This window comes from Cucumis sativus, chromosome 3 (assembly GCF_000004075.3).
Source record: "Cucumis sativus cultivar 9930 chromosome 3, Cucumber_9930_V3, whole genome shotgun sequence".
Classification (NCBI taxonomy): Eukaryota; Viridiplantae; Streptophyta; class Magnoliopsida; order Cucurbitales; family Cucurbitaceae; genus Cucumis; species Cucumis sativus.
This window is the reverse complement of record NC_026657.2, coordinates 23,753,009-23,770,755: the sequence shown is the minus strand read 5'-3', so window position 1 is coordinate 23,770,755 and position 17,747 is coordinate 23,753,009. Positions and strand designations below refer to the sequence as shown.

At 33.4% G+C, this 17,747-nt stretch overlaps 1 protein-coding gene across 1 annotated transcript; it reads right to left on the bottom strand.

Annotated features, from left to right (window-relative positions):
• Positions 1–9,614: 9,614 nt before the first annotated feature.
• Positions 9,615–10,561, bottom strand: LOC105434916 (classical arabinogalactan protein 11). Its single transcript, XM_031882094.1, has one exon. It carries the CDS (start codon positions 10,360–10,362, stop codon positions 9,736–9,738), a length of 627 nt encoding a protein of 208 aa, XP_031737954.1. The 5' UTR covers positions 10,363–10,561; the 3' UTR covers positions 9,615–9,735.
• Between the last annotated feature and the right edge of the window lie 7,186 nt (positions 10,562–17,747).

Below are 17,747 nucleotides of genomic sequence, written 5' to 3'. Positions count from 1 at the left end.
GGTTAGAGATCCTACATTTTGTTTCTATTTCACATGAACATAATTCTATTGTCAAATTTTTTAGAATTAGAAGTTAAAGTTCTTAATTTTAATTCTATTCTTATTTTGTTTGTAGATTTCAAGGAGTTGAGGACAACAATCAGTGAGACTTTGATCAGTTTGGAGTTATCTACAAGTGTTATGGTGCTTGGAGGAGGGTGATGTCTCTATTTCTTGTTATTACTTATGCTTTGTATTTTATGATTAAGAACGACGTTCATAACTCGTTTTGTAATATGAATAAGAACAATATGTTTCTATGTTGTAAGTACGTGACCAACTATATGTATATGTTCAATGGTACTTTAGCACATTTGTACGTGTACTCTCTTGCTTTACTTATATACGTTCGGCATTGTTGAACTTCAAAATAGGTTGCAAGATAAATTATGAAGATATTTTAAAATATATAACTTTTTATTTAAAAAAACTTGACATGCAAAACGTGTCAAGAGTAAACAAATTCTTGACATGTAGAAAATGTCAACAAATGTTATATACTTGACGTTTATAAACTGTCAAGTATAATTTTACTTGATGCGTAAAATTTGTCAAACAAAAACTCTCTTATTCTTGACACTGAATTACTTGATGTGTAAAAAGCATCAAGTAATCGCATATACTTGATGCTTTTTACTTGTCAAGTAAATTGGCTTTACTTGACGCTTAAAAACTGTCAAGTAAATCTTCCTTATTCTTGACAGTGGATTACTTGATGCATAGAAAAGCGTCAAGTAAACAGATACTTGACAATTTTTAAACGTTTTGTAGTAGTGGAAGGTTTGTGGAAACCTTGCGAAAGAGAAGGGCATTGTGTTAATTAATTAAATAGAACTCTTCTCTATTCTTTTTCGAGTGGAAAGTTGTGAGGTAGCTAGATTTATGTATTCTTCATATCAAAGTGATATTTGTCACACCGAAATTAGATCTCATTTGCAAAAAATTGCTTAAATAAATTGGACATTTATAATTCTTTCACTTTCAACAATAAAATCGTTTGTTTACCACAGTCAAAAGTAGTCATAGTGATTTTCTTTAATTTATTTCCCATCTCTCACTCTTTCATAATCCTCTCTGCATAGCAACCACGACGTACCACCATACTATCGCTCATCAAAGTGTCGCAACATCGTTACCATCCAAGGATGTAATGCATCGTTACCATCCAACAATAATTTAATGTTTTAATGCATTTTTTTGGATAGTGTAGGATTGATTGCCATCTTTGTAACTAAAGTACATGAAATTTTGTCTTTTCAAATAAAATATTATAGTCGAGAGAAAATGACTATCTCGTTGCCATTTTCTTCACCAACAGGAGGAAATGGCTATTCTCATGGCATTATGTCTAAGGTGTTAGGATGGAATGGAAGGGGAAAATATATTTGGGGCCAATTTTGACCCAAATTCAGTAGTGTTAGATAGGAGCACTTTGGTCCTAACACTAGCTTATATAGCTTTAAGATAAGATCTTTAACATATTTGAAAGTTAACTTAGATCTTCTAATGATATATCATAAATCGTAAAATTTGTCCTGTCTCAACTCTTTCATAGGTCACGAGAAACCCTCTCTCTTTCCTTTTCCTTTTCCTTTTCACATTCCCACCCTTTCTTCCTTCTCCATTTTCCTTTTATGTTTTTCTGACCTAATGTTACTTGTCACACTTACCTTAGACTATCCTATTTAGACATATGATGATATATGTGATGATAGTTGATCTTAAACATGCAATGGAGTCTACATCCAAACTATAGTGATCTTCAAACATAATATAATGTGGACCCTATCTTAAACTTTAAAACATGCCTTTATAATAACTTATACTTACGCTTAACTACAGACAAGTCTACACAGTACATCAAAACCCCACTTATTTACATACTTCGTTAACTTCTAACATGAACCTGAGTACATATAAAAGTAGACATGCAAAACTATATAGAGCAATGTTAGACTTGCGACCAAAGACCTACATTAATTAGATAGGACATTACAAGAAATTCATATTCAGTAACAAAGTTTTAGTGGTATAAGTAATTTTCAGTAAAAGATCGTTTATATAGTGATACAAAAAGAATGTGTCACAAAAGATTATTATTAGAAATATATTTTTAATCCACGCCACTAAAAGAATTAGTATTACACAACAATAATGTCCCTGAAATGTAAATAGTTTTAGCAACAAACTTAAATGTTGCTAAAACTTTATCAAAATTTCCCTCCAACTTTTTATTAAAAAGATTTATTAAAGATATTTTTATTTTTATCTTCCCCTTTCTCTCAACCATCAGCACGAAAAAACCCAACCTCAATCTTCTCCATCTCCACCGACCGGCCACACAAAAGATACTATTTTTCTTCATCGGCAACAACCCACGACCGTTTGGGCCGGCCACCGAGGACACGTTTCAGCCGACATTCTGTTTTAGATAATGATTATAGGTATATAAGTGAGCAATTATCTTCATTGGTATAGGGTGTCACACCCCCTCCCTGACTAGTTATCTTCTCTAAGCCTAAAGACGACGTGAAGCCAACAAATACTGTTCTTCTCTCAACGATACCTACTGACCTTTAACTAACTACTAACTTCTACAACTAGAAACATATATGTAGAACATCAAGTAAATAAACTTTTAACAATAGTAGTGCAACCCATAACTCAACCATTTATGGATCTAAACATAAAATAACATAACAAGGTTTTAAAGTAGACAAACATAAACACATCACAAGACAACCTTTAACGACTCCCAAAACACTATAGAGTAAAATATAAACAGACTAGATGCATGTTCTATGTACAAGACATACTATGATGTAAAATAAAACTTGATAGCAGATGTACAACGGTAAGTCAGGCTCTGGGACCGCGATCTCTACCTAGCAAGCAAGAAAATACTTTGAAGACTTGAGCTAAAGTTCAATGACTGATTAACTTTGAACAAAACATGCTTTATAAATCTGTAAGTAAGAAACTTAGCAAAACAATAAAACTTCTCAAATGTTTCTCTCTCTATACCCTAAATCTAAAATTTGGGAATGACATAACTAAATCAATATCATGATCTTGTTGTGAGATGGAAAACTAGGCATCTAGGAAGCCCTCGTCTCAATATAACTGCTATGAGATATGGGTAACTAATTAGTATCCAATGAGACCCTTAACTCTATATATAACGAGAAAGTCTTAGGCATCTATTAAAGGCCCTCATCACAGTGAACCTCTATGCATAGAAAACTCCTCCATAAAGGTTATAATAGATCTCTAGACATCTCAGATATAGAATAACACATGCTTTAAAATCACAACTTTAAAACACTAACTCTCGTAAGAAGCAACACGTTCAAGTAAATCTCTTCATAAAGCAACTTAATTATATTTTTAAGACATGGTTGCTAAATCATGTTCAAGTTTAAATACTTAGAAATTTAACTTGAACTCATGCTTTGCTTTTTCTTTGCAATTTTCATAAATCTTATAAAACTTAAAACATACTTTTACTTAATCAACTACTTTGCTTAAATCTCAAGCTACTACTTTTAAATAAGTTATCAAGCTTAACTTAAACTCATGCTTTGCAAAAAAACTTGCTAAATTAGTAAGTAAATCATGCTTATTTAATTAAAAGTATGCTTAAACCTTTTAACTAGAAATTCTTGTTTAAAAACAAACTTTAAATACATGTTGTCACTCAAAGCTACTTCCTTTAACCTATAGATTTTTCCAATCTCTTCTTAACCTGAAATAAGATAGTTTAATGTCCAAATAATCCTCTTAATTTAGATATAGCCCAAACTTTACTCAAAATTTGCAAAAACACCAAAAATGGTCTTAAAAATGCTTAAGAGGATGGTCGTTGGTCACATACTAACCTCGAAAAGAGGCCTTGTTGTATGCTCCATGGCCATCTGAGCATTTCCATGTGTTGGCTCTCTTGCACACGCATGACCTGCCACATATCTCAGGCACACGCCTCATGCTACCTGACTATACGTTGTGCCCTTCTAAGGCATATGCTAATTAACCTCGCTTAACCCTCTTTGCACACAACACCATGCACATCTTCTTTGATGCTCAACCAACAACAACAAAGCCCCTTAGACTAGATGTCTCGTGTAATTTAAATTTAACTTCTTGTGCTCATAACTTAAAATCCAATCATCAAAATAAAAAATGTCATACTACAAAGTTTTTTAGAATCATCTTGACTATCTTGTCTCAAACATTCAACTTCAATTTCAAGTATTGAGGCTTTAAATCTTTGAAAGTTGCTCTGATTTCACTAGAGAACTAATCTTTGATGAATTTCTTCGATGGTTGAACTTCTTCCTAAAACCTTTTCTCTATGGAAACCCTACCCAAAAAAGTACACCCAAATTTGGTTCTTTTGAGATAAAAAGGAAGAAATTCACATGAACCAAATGATAGAAATTGCTCTTCAAAGTTGCCTTATATAATGGTCCTTACGTGATCGCTTACTGACACCTCCTGCTTGCCATAATTTGAGTGTAGGCATGCCTAGCCATCTAGATTACACTCTATCAAACACCCTTGAATGCATATGAGTTACTTGGATGCATGGTATTCAACTTGCTCCCATTAAACGAAAGGCACAAGTTTGGTTGCATGTTTCATACTCAACACACCTTTCTGCCCAGCCTTAATACATAAAACATGCCTTTACTTGTAGATAGAGGTTCTTGACATTGCTTTGGCCGCTTCAACAACCTTGTTGCAAGCCTCTTAGCTTAACTCAACAAACACTCATCACTTTACCCTTGCCACCAACCTTGCTTGGCCAAATAGGGTTTCTTTTGGCCACTTCACCCTACGCCTTTGTAGGTTCTTTGGCTCTTACTTGGTCGCATAGCACAACCATGCTAGCAAAGCAACACTTGGCCAATTTTTCAACTCTTTTCTTCCTATGGCTGCCTAGTTTAAACCCTCAAATCTTTAAACACTTAGGCTATCTCTTACTACAAATTCCTTCTTCAAGGCCACCTTAACAACAATAATAACACAACAAGTTACTTGCTATTTAACTTAGAAAATCAAAAGATAAAGAGATCTAGGATTTACATTAGGCCTTTTGGAGTGGTACCAAACGCAAGACCATAAGAGTGTATGCCCAAAGTGAACAATATCATACTATTGCAGAAATATTTAAAGGGTTCATGCTCTAACAAGTGATATGAAAGCTACGTTCTTAGTTTAATGATGTTGGTAGGATACTCATATGTTGAACAAAGATGTAATAGAGTTTCAAAAGCAGGTCATGGTGTGATTTATGATTGAACTCTATTGGATCGCCGGTTTTCTCCGAGAAAGAAAGTTAGCATAGATTTAGGAGGGTAAATGACTGTTTGAAGGAGGCTTGATGGTACATTGTTCGAGGAGAGAATTGTTGGGAATGAGACCAAAATCTCACATCAGTCAGATAAGAGGATGGTCATGGGTATGTAAGTAAGATCAATTATCTTCATTGGTATGTGACCATTTGTAGTGGTACCAAAAGGAAACCGTGAGAATATTTGTTCAAAGTGAATAATATCATATCATTGTAGAGATGTTTAAGAGGGTTCAGCCCTTGGTGGCAGTCTTCACATAATCAGTTGGAACTCAAGAGTGATACCTCGTAAGAAAATATAGAAGAAAGGTTGAGCCACCAAAGCCTAGTGAGTGGTGGTTTATTAAAACATACTTTAATAAAATTATAAAATCCATGAAACGGTGGTTAAAGACTTCAAATATAGTGATAAAGTAAGTGTACTTTAATATAAATATAGTTTTTTGTAAATCTCAGTATGGAGACAAACATTAGTAATTTTAATTACAAACAAAAATATGAATAATAAATTTGTCATTCAAATTGGTACCCAAACATAGTAAAACTATATATGAAGATAAGTGATGTATATAGCAAAGAAATATGGTCATATTACACATTGAGTAAGCTCATGATGAATAGTAGAGAAACAGTGGTCATACGTGCTTGTAGAGCAATCCCCAAAGGGAAAAACACTCGGACACCTAACCCAAAGCCTTTGTGTGTGCCAAAGTGGGTCCCAAAGACCACACTACAAAAACACAACACGTAAGTGTAGTGGGTGATCACCCTGAGTACAACTTCAGTGAACTGAAAATCAAATTTTCGAACATGATAATTTTGAACACTAAAATCATATTTAATCAATACATGGTTTCATAATAATCATAAAACATCTCAAACATATTTAAAATCAAACATTTATTTAGAAATGTGTCTAGAAAAATAAAGGTCTAGGGTGGGCGAATTGCTGGACATTTATTTAGACCGTTCGTTCGCGTGGCAAGAAGAAGTAGGGGTCTAGGGTCGTCCATGAGTGGGGAAGTTTACTTTGAGGAAAATGATGAAGAGGAAGGGAAGGGCAGTGTGTGGGAGAGAGAAAAATGTGGAAAAGTGGTGAAGGGTAACAGAAGGGGTGGCCGATGTGTGTGGGAGGGACAAAAGTGAAGAAAAATCGTGAATGGAAAGATCGAGAAGGGGCAGCAACATGTTGGGAGGAAGAAGGCATAAACTAGGACATTTTATGTTTTAAAATAACTGCCGGTAGTATATTTATTCCCATCGCGTTGGTCCACTTAAGTCGACGGTAACAATAAACCGTCGGCATATGTCAAATATGTCGTCGGCAAAAGTCTATCTTTGTCAACACTATAATTTTTGTTATCGATGATTCCACTTATTGTCGATGGTAAAACAATCTGTTGACGTATACCACTTCTACTAATGAAATTTAGGGACGTCGACATGCTTGTCGTCGACAAAGGCAAAATTTCTTGTAGTGGTATATACAGTATAACATTTTTTTTAAAAAAAAATTATATTACTAAATAAAGATATTTGTATTAATTTGTTGCGATACTTTTAAACACTATTAGTAATTGTTGCAATCGACTTTATTGCGACCATTGTTAACATTGTCAAACATTAAGGAGATATTGAGATATAGTCTCAAACTTAAGTTTTAAAAAGAAAAACAAAATTGAAAAAACTCTAAGGTAGACACGAGGGATCAACATTACCTCACGTTATCTTTTTTCTTTATTTATTTTTAATTATTATTATTATATATTTATTTATTAGATTTTATATGGTATTGGTTTATGTCATTTTTTTTTTCAGAATTAAAAAATATAGAAATGGGTCAAAATTTTCCATCTCCATTAATAGAAGGAAACTTTCACAAACAAAAACTTCTATAGAAAAATGACATTAATAAAATAAGAAAATATATGGAAAAAAGGAAGTGAAATAATTAATATACAAATAAATATTAGTTATACATTTTTCTTCAATGGTCGTTGCCCATAAAGGAGTAGAGTTTTCCTCAATGGACGAAAAATAATTTGGAAAATAAATTGCTTATCACCTTGATCGTTTTTGCCCATCAAAAACCAAATTCATTAGTTGATGGGTGTTTACACAATTTTTTGATGGACAATGCTCGTCAAACAATATGATATTTTTTATATGTACTATCAATCAAACAATGCTTTTTTGGATGATTTTTTATCATCAACGAAATCGCAACCCAAAAACTCACGTATTTCACCATTTTTCCATATGTGTCTACAAAATAAGGGATCTTTCCTTGACAGACAGGACCACCAAGTTAACCATTGCATCAAGAAAAATATTATTCTTTATGGTCTTTTGTCATGATCATCAATAAATCAAAATTTACGTGCATCAAGAAAAGCCAAATTTGTAGTAGTCATTGACCTTACAAGCTAAGATGGAGACTAATTTATCTCGGTCTTTGAGATCTATTATTGATAGGTCTCAATCTGACACTTCATGTGGCCGAATCTAACTCTCTCAAGACTTATTTATAAGAGACACAAATCCTAAATTTGATTCAAAAAATATACAGTGCCTATGATATAGCTACACATTTTAGGTAATTAAGTTCACATCTTCTTTCTTAACAACTCTTGCTCCGATCCTTTTGCTGAAAACTAACCTAAACAATGGAGTATTAGTGCAAACTAACATATTAGTGTATGATTCTGATTGTTTTACATGTAACCCATTCCCAAAATACAAATTCATCATCATTGACATGTGAAGGTTAATTAGGGTGAGTTCTCTTGACTAGATTTTTTTCCATCAATAGCAATAGATTTTTATCCATTAAGATATATGCTCTAATGGGATTGATTCTTTTATATGAACTACTTAGTTTTTCTATAGAAAAAAAACCAACAATGGAAGGTAAAAAAATGAACTATCCACCATTGAAATATTGTAATAGATGATTTAGCACTAAAGTGTAGTGAGATGATTGGCATAATTTATCATAATTTTAAAAGATTTGATCGAGTTAAATATTGAATTCTTTTAAAAAATATAACAAAGCGACACAATATTTACACGTTATAGAACAATTTCGAAAATGGAAAAAGCTCTCCACAGATTCACAATGAAAAAAACAAAAAATGTCCTATGATTAATTGACATCTAGAACACATAATATATTTGAGAGACTATCGTTTAAATTTCGGCAATCAAATCTAAATGGGTTTTTTCAAGATTTTTTTGATACTCGATCGTTTAAATTTATGTAGCCAATTCTAAACGATTATTTTTTTAGTTTTTTTTTATACTTGATCGTTTAAATTTGACGCATGATCGTTTAAATTAGGGTAACCAAATCTCTACGATTTTTTTTTCAAGATTTTTTGGTATAAGATTGTTTAGATTTGATACATAATCATTTAGATTTGATCGCTTAAATTAGAGTAGCCAAATCTCAACGATCTTTTTTCAACATATTTGGTACACGGTCGTTTGGATTTGGTATATGATCGTTTATATTTGTAACACGATCGTTTAGATTTGGCTATTTTTATACACAATCGTTTATATTTGGTCATCTAATATTGCAACGATGTGTTAACACAATATTCAAAAACCAAATAATGGTTTGAAAAAAAGAAAAAAATTACCGAAGAAAGAAAAAATTGATTGAAAGGAAAATAAAAAAATTACAAAAGAAGAGAAAAAGACAATGAGAAGGAAAAGAAAAAATTATAGAATAAGAGAAAAAGACGATGAGAAGAAAAATAAAAATTTCACAAGAAAGAATATGAATAGGAAAGACAAATGGAAATATTTTTAAAAAATTACAGAATAAGAGAAAAAAAATGATGAAAAGAAAAAATATCACACGAGAAAAGAAAAAAGATAGCATAAGAAAAGGAAAGAAAGACGATGATAGAGAAGAACAAACCTGAAATTTCTTAAAAAAAATAAATTCCATGGACTTTTTCCATTTGTTACACGGTCAATATTTTGTCCATTTATTCTATTTACGAAAGTTAACCTTAAATAGTATATGCAACAAATTTATTATCTTCATCTAATAATAATAACCATAAGAATAATGTAATATTTTATCTTGATCCACAAACAAATACTTATCTCTTAGTTATTTTTTTCAAAATGTAAAATTTTATATAAATGCAAAATGAGTATAGTACAATGTCCAAAATTATAATTCAACTTTTTTTTCCAGATGAATTGGTTTACACATTCTTCATTTTTTGTTTTATTTTAATTATATAAATTTAAAAGAATACAATCTCATTTAATGTGAGAATTTATCACCCATACTCTCTAAACATGCTTAGATCAATAAGCTATCTTTAGAATGCAAAGAATCCAACAGTGGCAACGACACCAACGACCATGGCGGAGGTGAGTTTCAGATCTGTACCGCTGCTTTCGTCACTGGCGGGTGAATCAGCAGGAGAATCGGCGGCAACAGGGCCATCGGCGGCAGTAGGGCCATCGGCGGCAGTAGGGCCATCGGCAGCAGCAGGACCATCAGCAGTGGGGGCATCAGCGGCATCAGGTGATGGAGGAGAAGAGACATCGGAATCTGGTGAAGCAGCAGTCGGGGTGTCTGCAGGACTGTCAGCAGGAGAGTCAGCAACAGGAGAGTCAGAAGCAGGAGAGTCAGAGGGGGAGTCAGTGGCAGGAGAAGGAGAAACGGAAGGGGAGGATGTTGGAGAGCTGGTGGGCGAATTGCTGGTTGGAGCATCAGAGGACGAAGATGGAGAAGAAGCTGCCGGGGATGGGGATGTCGTCTCAGGTGAGGCCTTTGGAGAGCCTGCAGGAGAAGAAGAAGACGGTGAAGGCGATTCAGAGTCCGATGGGGAAGCTTTAGGTGAGGGAGATGTTGAAGGAGATTCGGTCGGTGCCTCCGCAAAAACTCCGGCAACAGCGGCAAGGAAGATCAAAGCAAAAACAAGAACAGTTTGAGAAGCCATAGTAAAATTAGAATGTAAAAAAAACGGGTAAAAATGTGAAATTTGATATGAGAAGGCAGTAATTTTCTCTTAGGAGAAGAGAGAAAACCCTGCAATGTTAGAGAGATGGAGGGATGAAGATGAAGAGGGGAGATTGAGAGATTATATACAAGGTAAAAAAATAGGAGAGAGAAATGGGAGAGGGAAAATGAATGGAGGGTTTGAAAAGATATCAAATTTAGGGTTTGACGAAGTTTTTTTGGTAGTGAAGAAGACAAGTCAATTAGGTGGTCAGATTTAATTGGTGTTTTGTAATTTTGAGAGTTAAAAAAAGAAAAAAGAGAAAACTAAATTAGGTCTATATTCTATCTATATCTAATATTCTATTAAAAGACAAAAACAAAATAGATGTCTCTAAGATTTGATTTTTCATTTTTCTTTAATTTTCATCCTTACAATTGTCATTTAGTAAAAAACATTATGTATTAGTTATGTTATAACATAATCATGTGGTTTTAATTTCTTTTTCTGGTAGTTTTTTTATGTTTTTCTGCCTTTTACTTACATTTCTGGCTTAGGGTTTGACATTGTTATATTCCATTATATTTTCCTACTTTTTGTAGTTTTATTTTGAATATGTGTTCTAGTGGTTGAGTTTTGTGATCTTTTTTTCTTTTTACTGGTTTTATGGTCATATATATGATCGGTTCGAAACAATGGCATTATTAATTTAATGTCAATTTAAATGTGTAGTTTTTTCTGAATTAATTGCAATTTTTCATACTTTGTTGACTACCTATCTCACACATGCATATGAGAGAACAAAGCGTCCTTATAGGTGAGTTATGTGGACATGTTCCTTTATGACAGAGAAAACCATGCATCTCGAAGGCAACAGTTGAGTCGTATATAATCATAAGATATTTAATTAAAAATAGCAATTACATATAACAATGAGAGTACGTAATTTACTCAAAATAAATCAATAAATTAAAACTTACAAATTTCGTTAAATTTTATATGTCAACAAAATGAAGTTAGGGATATTTTTTTAGTTAGGCTAAAATAACTTTGTATGGTATTCCTAAGTGTGAATATAGCTTATGTCTTTTTAGTAAATTAAACAAACAAACTCTATAATTAAGATCAAACATAGTCTTGCACATATACTCTTAACAAAAAAGAAAAAAAAATCCAACTTGAGAGTTGGTTGATTCAAGCCCAATGAAAATATATATAACCAATAGTTTTAAAAAGTTAACCAGAGAGTCATTTCAACTTAATTGATTGAAAATCCCATGATCTACGTTCAATGGGTAAACCTACTTCTAGATAACTTAGTGAGAACGGTGTTGAATTTTTATTCTTACTCATTCTAAGGATGATGAGACAATGCATGTGTGGTTTTAGGGTAAGCTTTATGTTTTTTTAATGATTTCTATAAGTGGTTAAATAATTATTTACGAAAAGAGCTTATGTACGATATTCTTTATAAGAAAAATTACCAATATGAGTGTGATAATGTTTCTTTTCTATGGAAATTATAAGGCAAATTGTCTAAAACACTCGTGGCACCAAGCAATTAAGGCTAAAGTGAATGAAATTATGAGAACAAACTTTGTTATAATGAGAAACTTTATGACTTCAATTGTCTTAGTTTACTCTCCAACAATTGACAGCACAAGGCATCAAGTTCCATTGATTAGCCAAGTAAATTACTTGAATTGATGTTCACTAGCGAAAGTATGGAATTTTTTTTACTACTTATCTCGATGTAGGTTCTTCATTGGAAAGTATAAAATGTTTAATTTCTTTCGAGAAAATTAGTACATATTTAGTCCCTAGGTTTTTAATATCGCTTTTATTTGGTTCCTAAATTTCAAAATGCAGCATATTTAGTTTTTAAGTTTGTTCCAATTTAGTCTCTAGAATTCAAAATGTTATAATTTTACTATTGAAGTTTGAGTTTTGTTTCAATTTTGTCCCTAAATTTCAAGATTTTATGCTTGTAATCTCAATTTTTTCCAAACTACTCATTTTCCATGTGAAACTCCAAAATGTCTTAAACCTTTGGAATTTAAGTCAAGAATAAGAGGAAATGAAATTTATGGAAAAAAAAATATGAAAATACTTGGAATTTAGGTTTAGGTTTGAGAAAAAAAGGAAATTTGAAAATTTTGACTAAGTGTCAGAAATATTTGATATTGTGTGTTTAGTGGTTATTTAGAAGTTATGTGGGCGGCAAAGAAAGCCCAAAGAACCTCTAAAGGAGTGTCATTGGACAGCAAGATGAGGCTTGAGAACCTCTAAAACTTAGGCGTTTGTACATGCTTTGGCCTTGGGAGCAAGGGCTATCCAGCCAAGTAGATAAGATAACCTCCAAAGATAATGCTAGGTGTGGAGCTTGTGAGACAAGATGACCTTCAAATAGGTTATCTATGCGATTGAAGTTGAGGCTTGGCGACAAGCTTTGAGAGGTTAGTTGGGAGAGGAAGATTGTCACTTGAGTGAGCTAGGCGAGGAATATTTCATGCGAGGAAGACTAGGCGGCCAAGGGCTATGCGAGAAGGCCATAGAGGTTAGCCATGGGATTAAGACAAGTATGAGGCATGTTGTAAGCAATCGATTATGGACTAATTCATGTGTCTTAACCATGCAAATGTGCATTTTTTCAGCCAAGGAGGACGTGGAGGAGATGATGAGGTATAAATAAGAGCTTAAGAGGCGAGTCTAATCAATTATTAAGTGTCACCTTAATCTCATGCAAAGATCTCTATGAATAGGTAGTTTCAACAATGAATTTCTCATAACTCACTCATACAAAATCAATCAAATTGGTCTTAAAAGTTTAAAATTTGAGTATAGTTTGTGAGAGAAGGTTGTTTAATTTCGATTCAAGAAGATTTGCCATTGGATCAAGATTAGGTGAGGAGGTAATTTTTCAGGATAATCTGAGCAAAGAATATTCCTTCGCACATTTGATATAAGAAAGTTAAGACAATTTAGAGCAACTTTGTAGAAGAAAGTTTTATAAAAAAAGTTATGAATTATAGGTTATGATTTTTCAAAGTTGTGTCATGATTCTAGAATTAAAACAGTGTTCTAGGTAGTGGCCAAGAGGCTTGCATGTGTAAGTGCCATGGGCGAGCATTTTAGGTTTAGAGGTTATTTTGGCCAAGTTGCACGCATATGTCAAGGTCATGGCACAACTGAGTAGCAAAGCATGCGCTCAGGCTGTGCACATGACCTTGCCTTAGAGGTTAATCCGATACACATGGTGTGTGGGGAGTACAACACGCGCAAAGCATGCGATGGGCACGTCGGGTAGGCAACAAAGACGTGGGCGACAGACCTATTATGAGGTTAGCACGTGGTGCATGACCCACCTCAGTGAGGTTAGCACGTGGTGCATGACCCACCTCAGTGAGGTAGCACGCGACAAGGCCCCAGTCGATGCGCGCACGACCAGCCCCATCCATCATGTCATTTGGCTCCAATGGGCTGTTTTAAGCTGTTGTGTTATCTTTAGAAAATTTCAGGAAAGTTTTGGATATTTTCATGTTCAAGGGGTTAATTAATGATTAAATATAATTTTTTTTAGATCAAGGATGCTTGAGAGGAATTTTACGATGAAGGCTCTATTCAAGTGATAGTGAGTAACACATCGATTTCTAAATGTTATTATTAAACATAATTTCAAGTTTTACTATAAATAAGCTTGTAAAATGATTTATGAACATGTTTTCAAGTTATGTTTTATGATAAATGCTTATGAACTGTTATTCAAGTTATCCCATGTTTGAATGATTTCATGATCAAGGAAATATTTCAAAACTTTCAAGGCAATATTTCAATGTTTTCAAATGTTTTTATCCATGCCTCAATATTCTGAGACCTATTTTATATATGTGGTTAACTTCATACTGATGGTAGAGTTGACAAAACTATAGTTTATCGACCATTAGGAGGGGTATATTTTATGCCATAAAGGAGGAGGGTTAGCTACTCAATGACTGTTCCGTCTTTTTCGGACGAAGGGGTAAATATTGTTCGTGGCTTTGGAAGATTGCCTTAAAAAAGCTATGCAAATGTTTCAAGTTTCATGTTATGACTGTTTATTGATAAATGTATTTAAACTTCAGTTTTATACTAAAATGTTTATGAAAATAAACAGTTTTATAAAATTGTTACTCACTAAGTCTTTCGACTTACTCTTTCAAAATGGTTTCCCTCTTTCCAAGTATAGATTGGATCTCCGTATGTTGAACTTACTACTGCCAGACCAACTTAGTTTTCATTATGTAAGGACATTGTTTTGTTTCATATAGTATTGTGATTGTTCAAATATTTATATCTTCATGTTTTATTCATTTTCTATGATATGTTTTAAAACAGATTTCCTATAGACTGCACTACAAATTTCAAAGTACAATTTAATAGTTTATTTCAATGAAAGTCTTTCGTTGTTTAAAAGTTTTGCAAGTGTTCATGTCATGTGTCCGTTGAAGTTGTTATGAAGGTGAATGACTTCGGCTGACTTCATGCCACGTCACGGGCCGAGCAAGCAGGTGCTCGGGGTGGGTGTGACATTCCATCTTTAATGTTAATGTATGTTAATAAATTTAAATAATTAATATAATTCTAGTTAATTAGGTATCATTATTTTTCAATACTTCTAAATTAAACTAGTAATGATTCACTTCCATCCCACGTGTTAAAGAATTTCTTCAATAAATTTAATTTTCTTTTTTATTTCTTGCATGTTAAGCATGGGTGTTGAAATTAAAAGAAATCTATATATATTAATTGTATACTAAAATAGTTATGCAACTCTATACTTTATATATATATTTAATATAAAGAGGAGAACGTAAGAAAAATATTTTTAGACATATTTACCCTTTTGTGTTAAAAAAAATTATATATAGAAAAATTTTCAAACATAGCAAATTTTAAAAAAATAGTTGCAACTTATAGCAAAATTTTTAAAATTGTGAGCCCCTGTGTGGGGATAAAGACCTGAGAAGGTCAATTCCTTGAGAGAAAGCGAGTGGCGGAAAGGAATAGTCTTCCATCGTCTGTAAAATTTTCTTCTTCTTCTCCGGTCAATTGTAAAAGCAAAAGCTCAGCATTTGAGTAAGAAAGTATCCATACTTTCGTTGCTCCTCCCATTAACTTGTAATATTTTTCCACTATTCTTTCTCTCTATTTTTGCACTTTTTTTTGTAATATATGTTGTTCATATTGTACAATGGCCAAAAGCTATATATATTTTTTTATATATATATTGCATATTTATACTTTTTCAATTCATCATTTCTTGACTTCTCACTTGTCAATGTGTTATTAGTGGTTAAAGTTGTGATAAGTTCTTGATGAGGGGTCTAGAGCGCTTATAAATATTGTCGCATTAGTTGAGTTATATTCATCACTTGGCTAGTGCCAATCGCCAACTACCCGAGAGGACAAGTAGCAAGGATAAGGCTAATGCACGCAAGGAGGTGTTTGGCAACAACCTCCACCTTGGCTAGAAAACTTTCAAACATTTGTATCACAAAAGGGGAACAAGTACAGATATTAGACGCTTGGAGGTTGTTGTCCTTAAACGAGAAGTTCTATAAGTTTTATAAGTGAAATTTTATAAATATATCTCGCCTAATAAAGTATAGTCATTTGCATCTTGAAAGGTGAGCAAGTGTGGCGCCTAAACACTTCGATTGAAGGCCACCTTAATATTGGCTGATTATGTGAGTTATATCACATCGAGGCTCTCGCATTGCTTAATTGCCTAATAATGTGTAGACCTTTCTACACATTTTTCTTGCATACAAGTTAGATTGTAATTCCATCTAACATCTATTTACTTCCGTTTACAGATTCTCTCGACGTGCACAAGTAGTTTATATTTCTAGTTATGATTATTTTATACTTTATTCAATCAATTTTTTCCACTAAACTAATTTTATCCAAATGCTAAAGTAATGCCTAGAAGTAATGTCCTGAATCAATTTCCTATGTTGACCCTGGATCATCCAGATAAACCTAATACTTTGCTTGCACTTGGGCAAACAGTAGGAAAACTTGTACTCAACGAGGATTTAGTGGTTATGTGATGAAGAGGGTCATAGTGAGTAATTTGCATACAGTGATCATGGCCCATGACCTATTGCATAGTTTACAATAACTAACCACTCATCCAATACAATGGAGTCCTCGTAAACCCACATTGACAACGTGCATAAATGATCGTTATTAAAGCCCTTTCTATTAGAATAATGAGGTCAAAACGCATAAAAAGATGACCAGTACACATGAATTGTTTAAACGTCATTCCTATTTTATGTGGTTGTCATGTTTAAACGCAAGATAAGTGAAAAAGAAGAAAGGAGCAAATAGTAAAAGACAGCTCGGACAAAAGCTACGTGATGAGAACCAATTTGGCGATTAACACCACAGACAAGGAACCAAGCCATCACACGCTCACACAAAAACAAGGATGGTAGTTGGGATGATGTGACCTCACAGAGCCAGATGACAACACTGACACACTCAGAGGAATAGAAATTTCTCGTTGAAAAGTAGCCTATACAAGCACTTTGCCTCCATCAAGAGGGGGCCTCGAATAAGTCAAAGAAGGCCCAAAAATGCCAGTTAGAGAGCATAGAGTTCAAACAAGAGAAGAACCATTCTCTCGCTTTCTCTTTAACTTATAGTAATTCTTTCCCTTCTTCTTTCTTTCCATCTTACACTTCATTGTATTATATGTGATGTTCATATTGTACATTTGTTAAAGACCTATATTTTTTATACGTATAATGCATGTTTACACCGTTTCACTCCATCATTTCTTGACTTCTCACCTGTCATTGTGTTATCAGTGGTTAGAGTTGTGATAGATTCTTGATAAGACAACTAGCTTATAAACCTTATAACATTAGTTGAGATATATACATCACGTGACCAATGTCAATCGCCAACTACCTGAGAGGGTAAGTAGTAAGAATATAGCTAATGCGCGCGAGGAGGAGTTTGGCAACAAACTTCACCTTAGTGAGGTAACTTCGAACATATGTATCTCAAAAGGTGAACAAATGCGGACAGTAGGCTCCGAGAGGTTGCCGTCCTTAAACGAGAAGTCCTATAAGTATTATAAGTCAAGTCATCTAGATATAATTCGCCTATCAAGCATAGTCAGTTGCATCCTGAAAGGTGAGCAAGTGTGACGCCTAAACACTCGAAAGAAAGTCGCCTTAATCATGTGCTGATTATGCAGTTATATCGCATCAAGACTCTCGCACTACTTAATCACCTAATAATGTGTAGACCTTCCTTCACCTTTTACTCGCATACAAGTTAGTTTGTTCAATCTCCCACCTTGCCATAATTTATTCTCTATGCATGAGTCT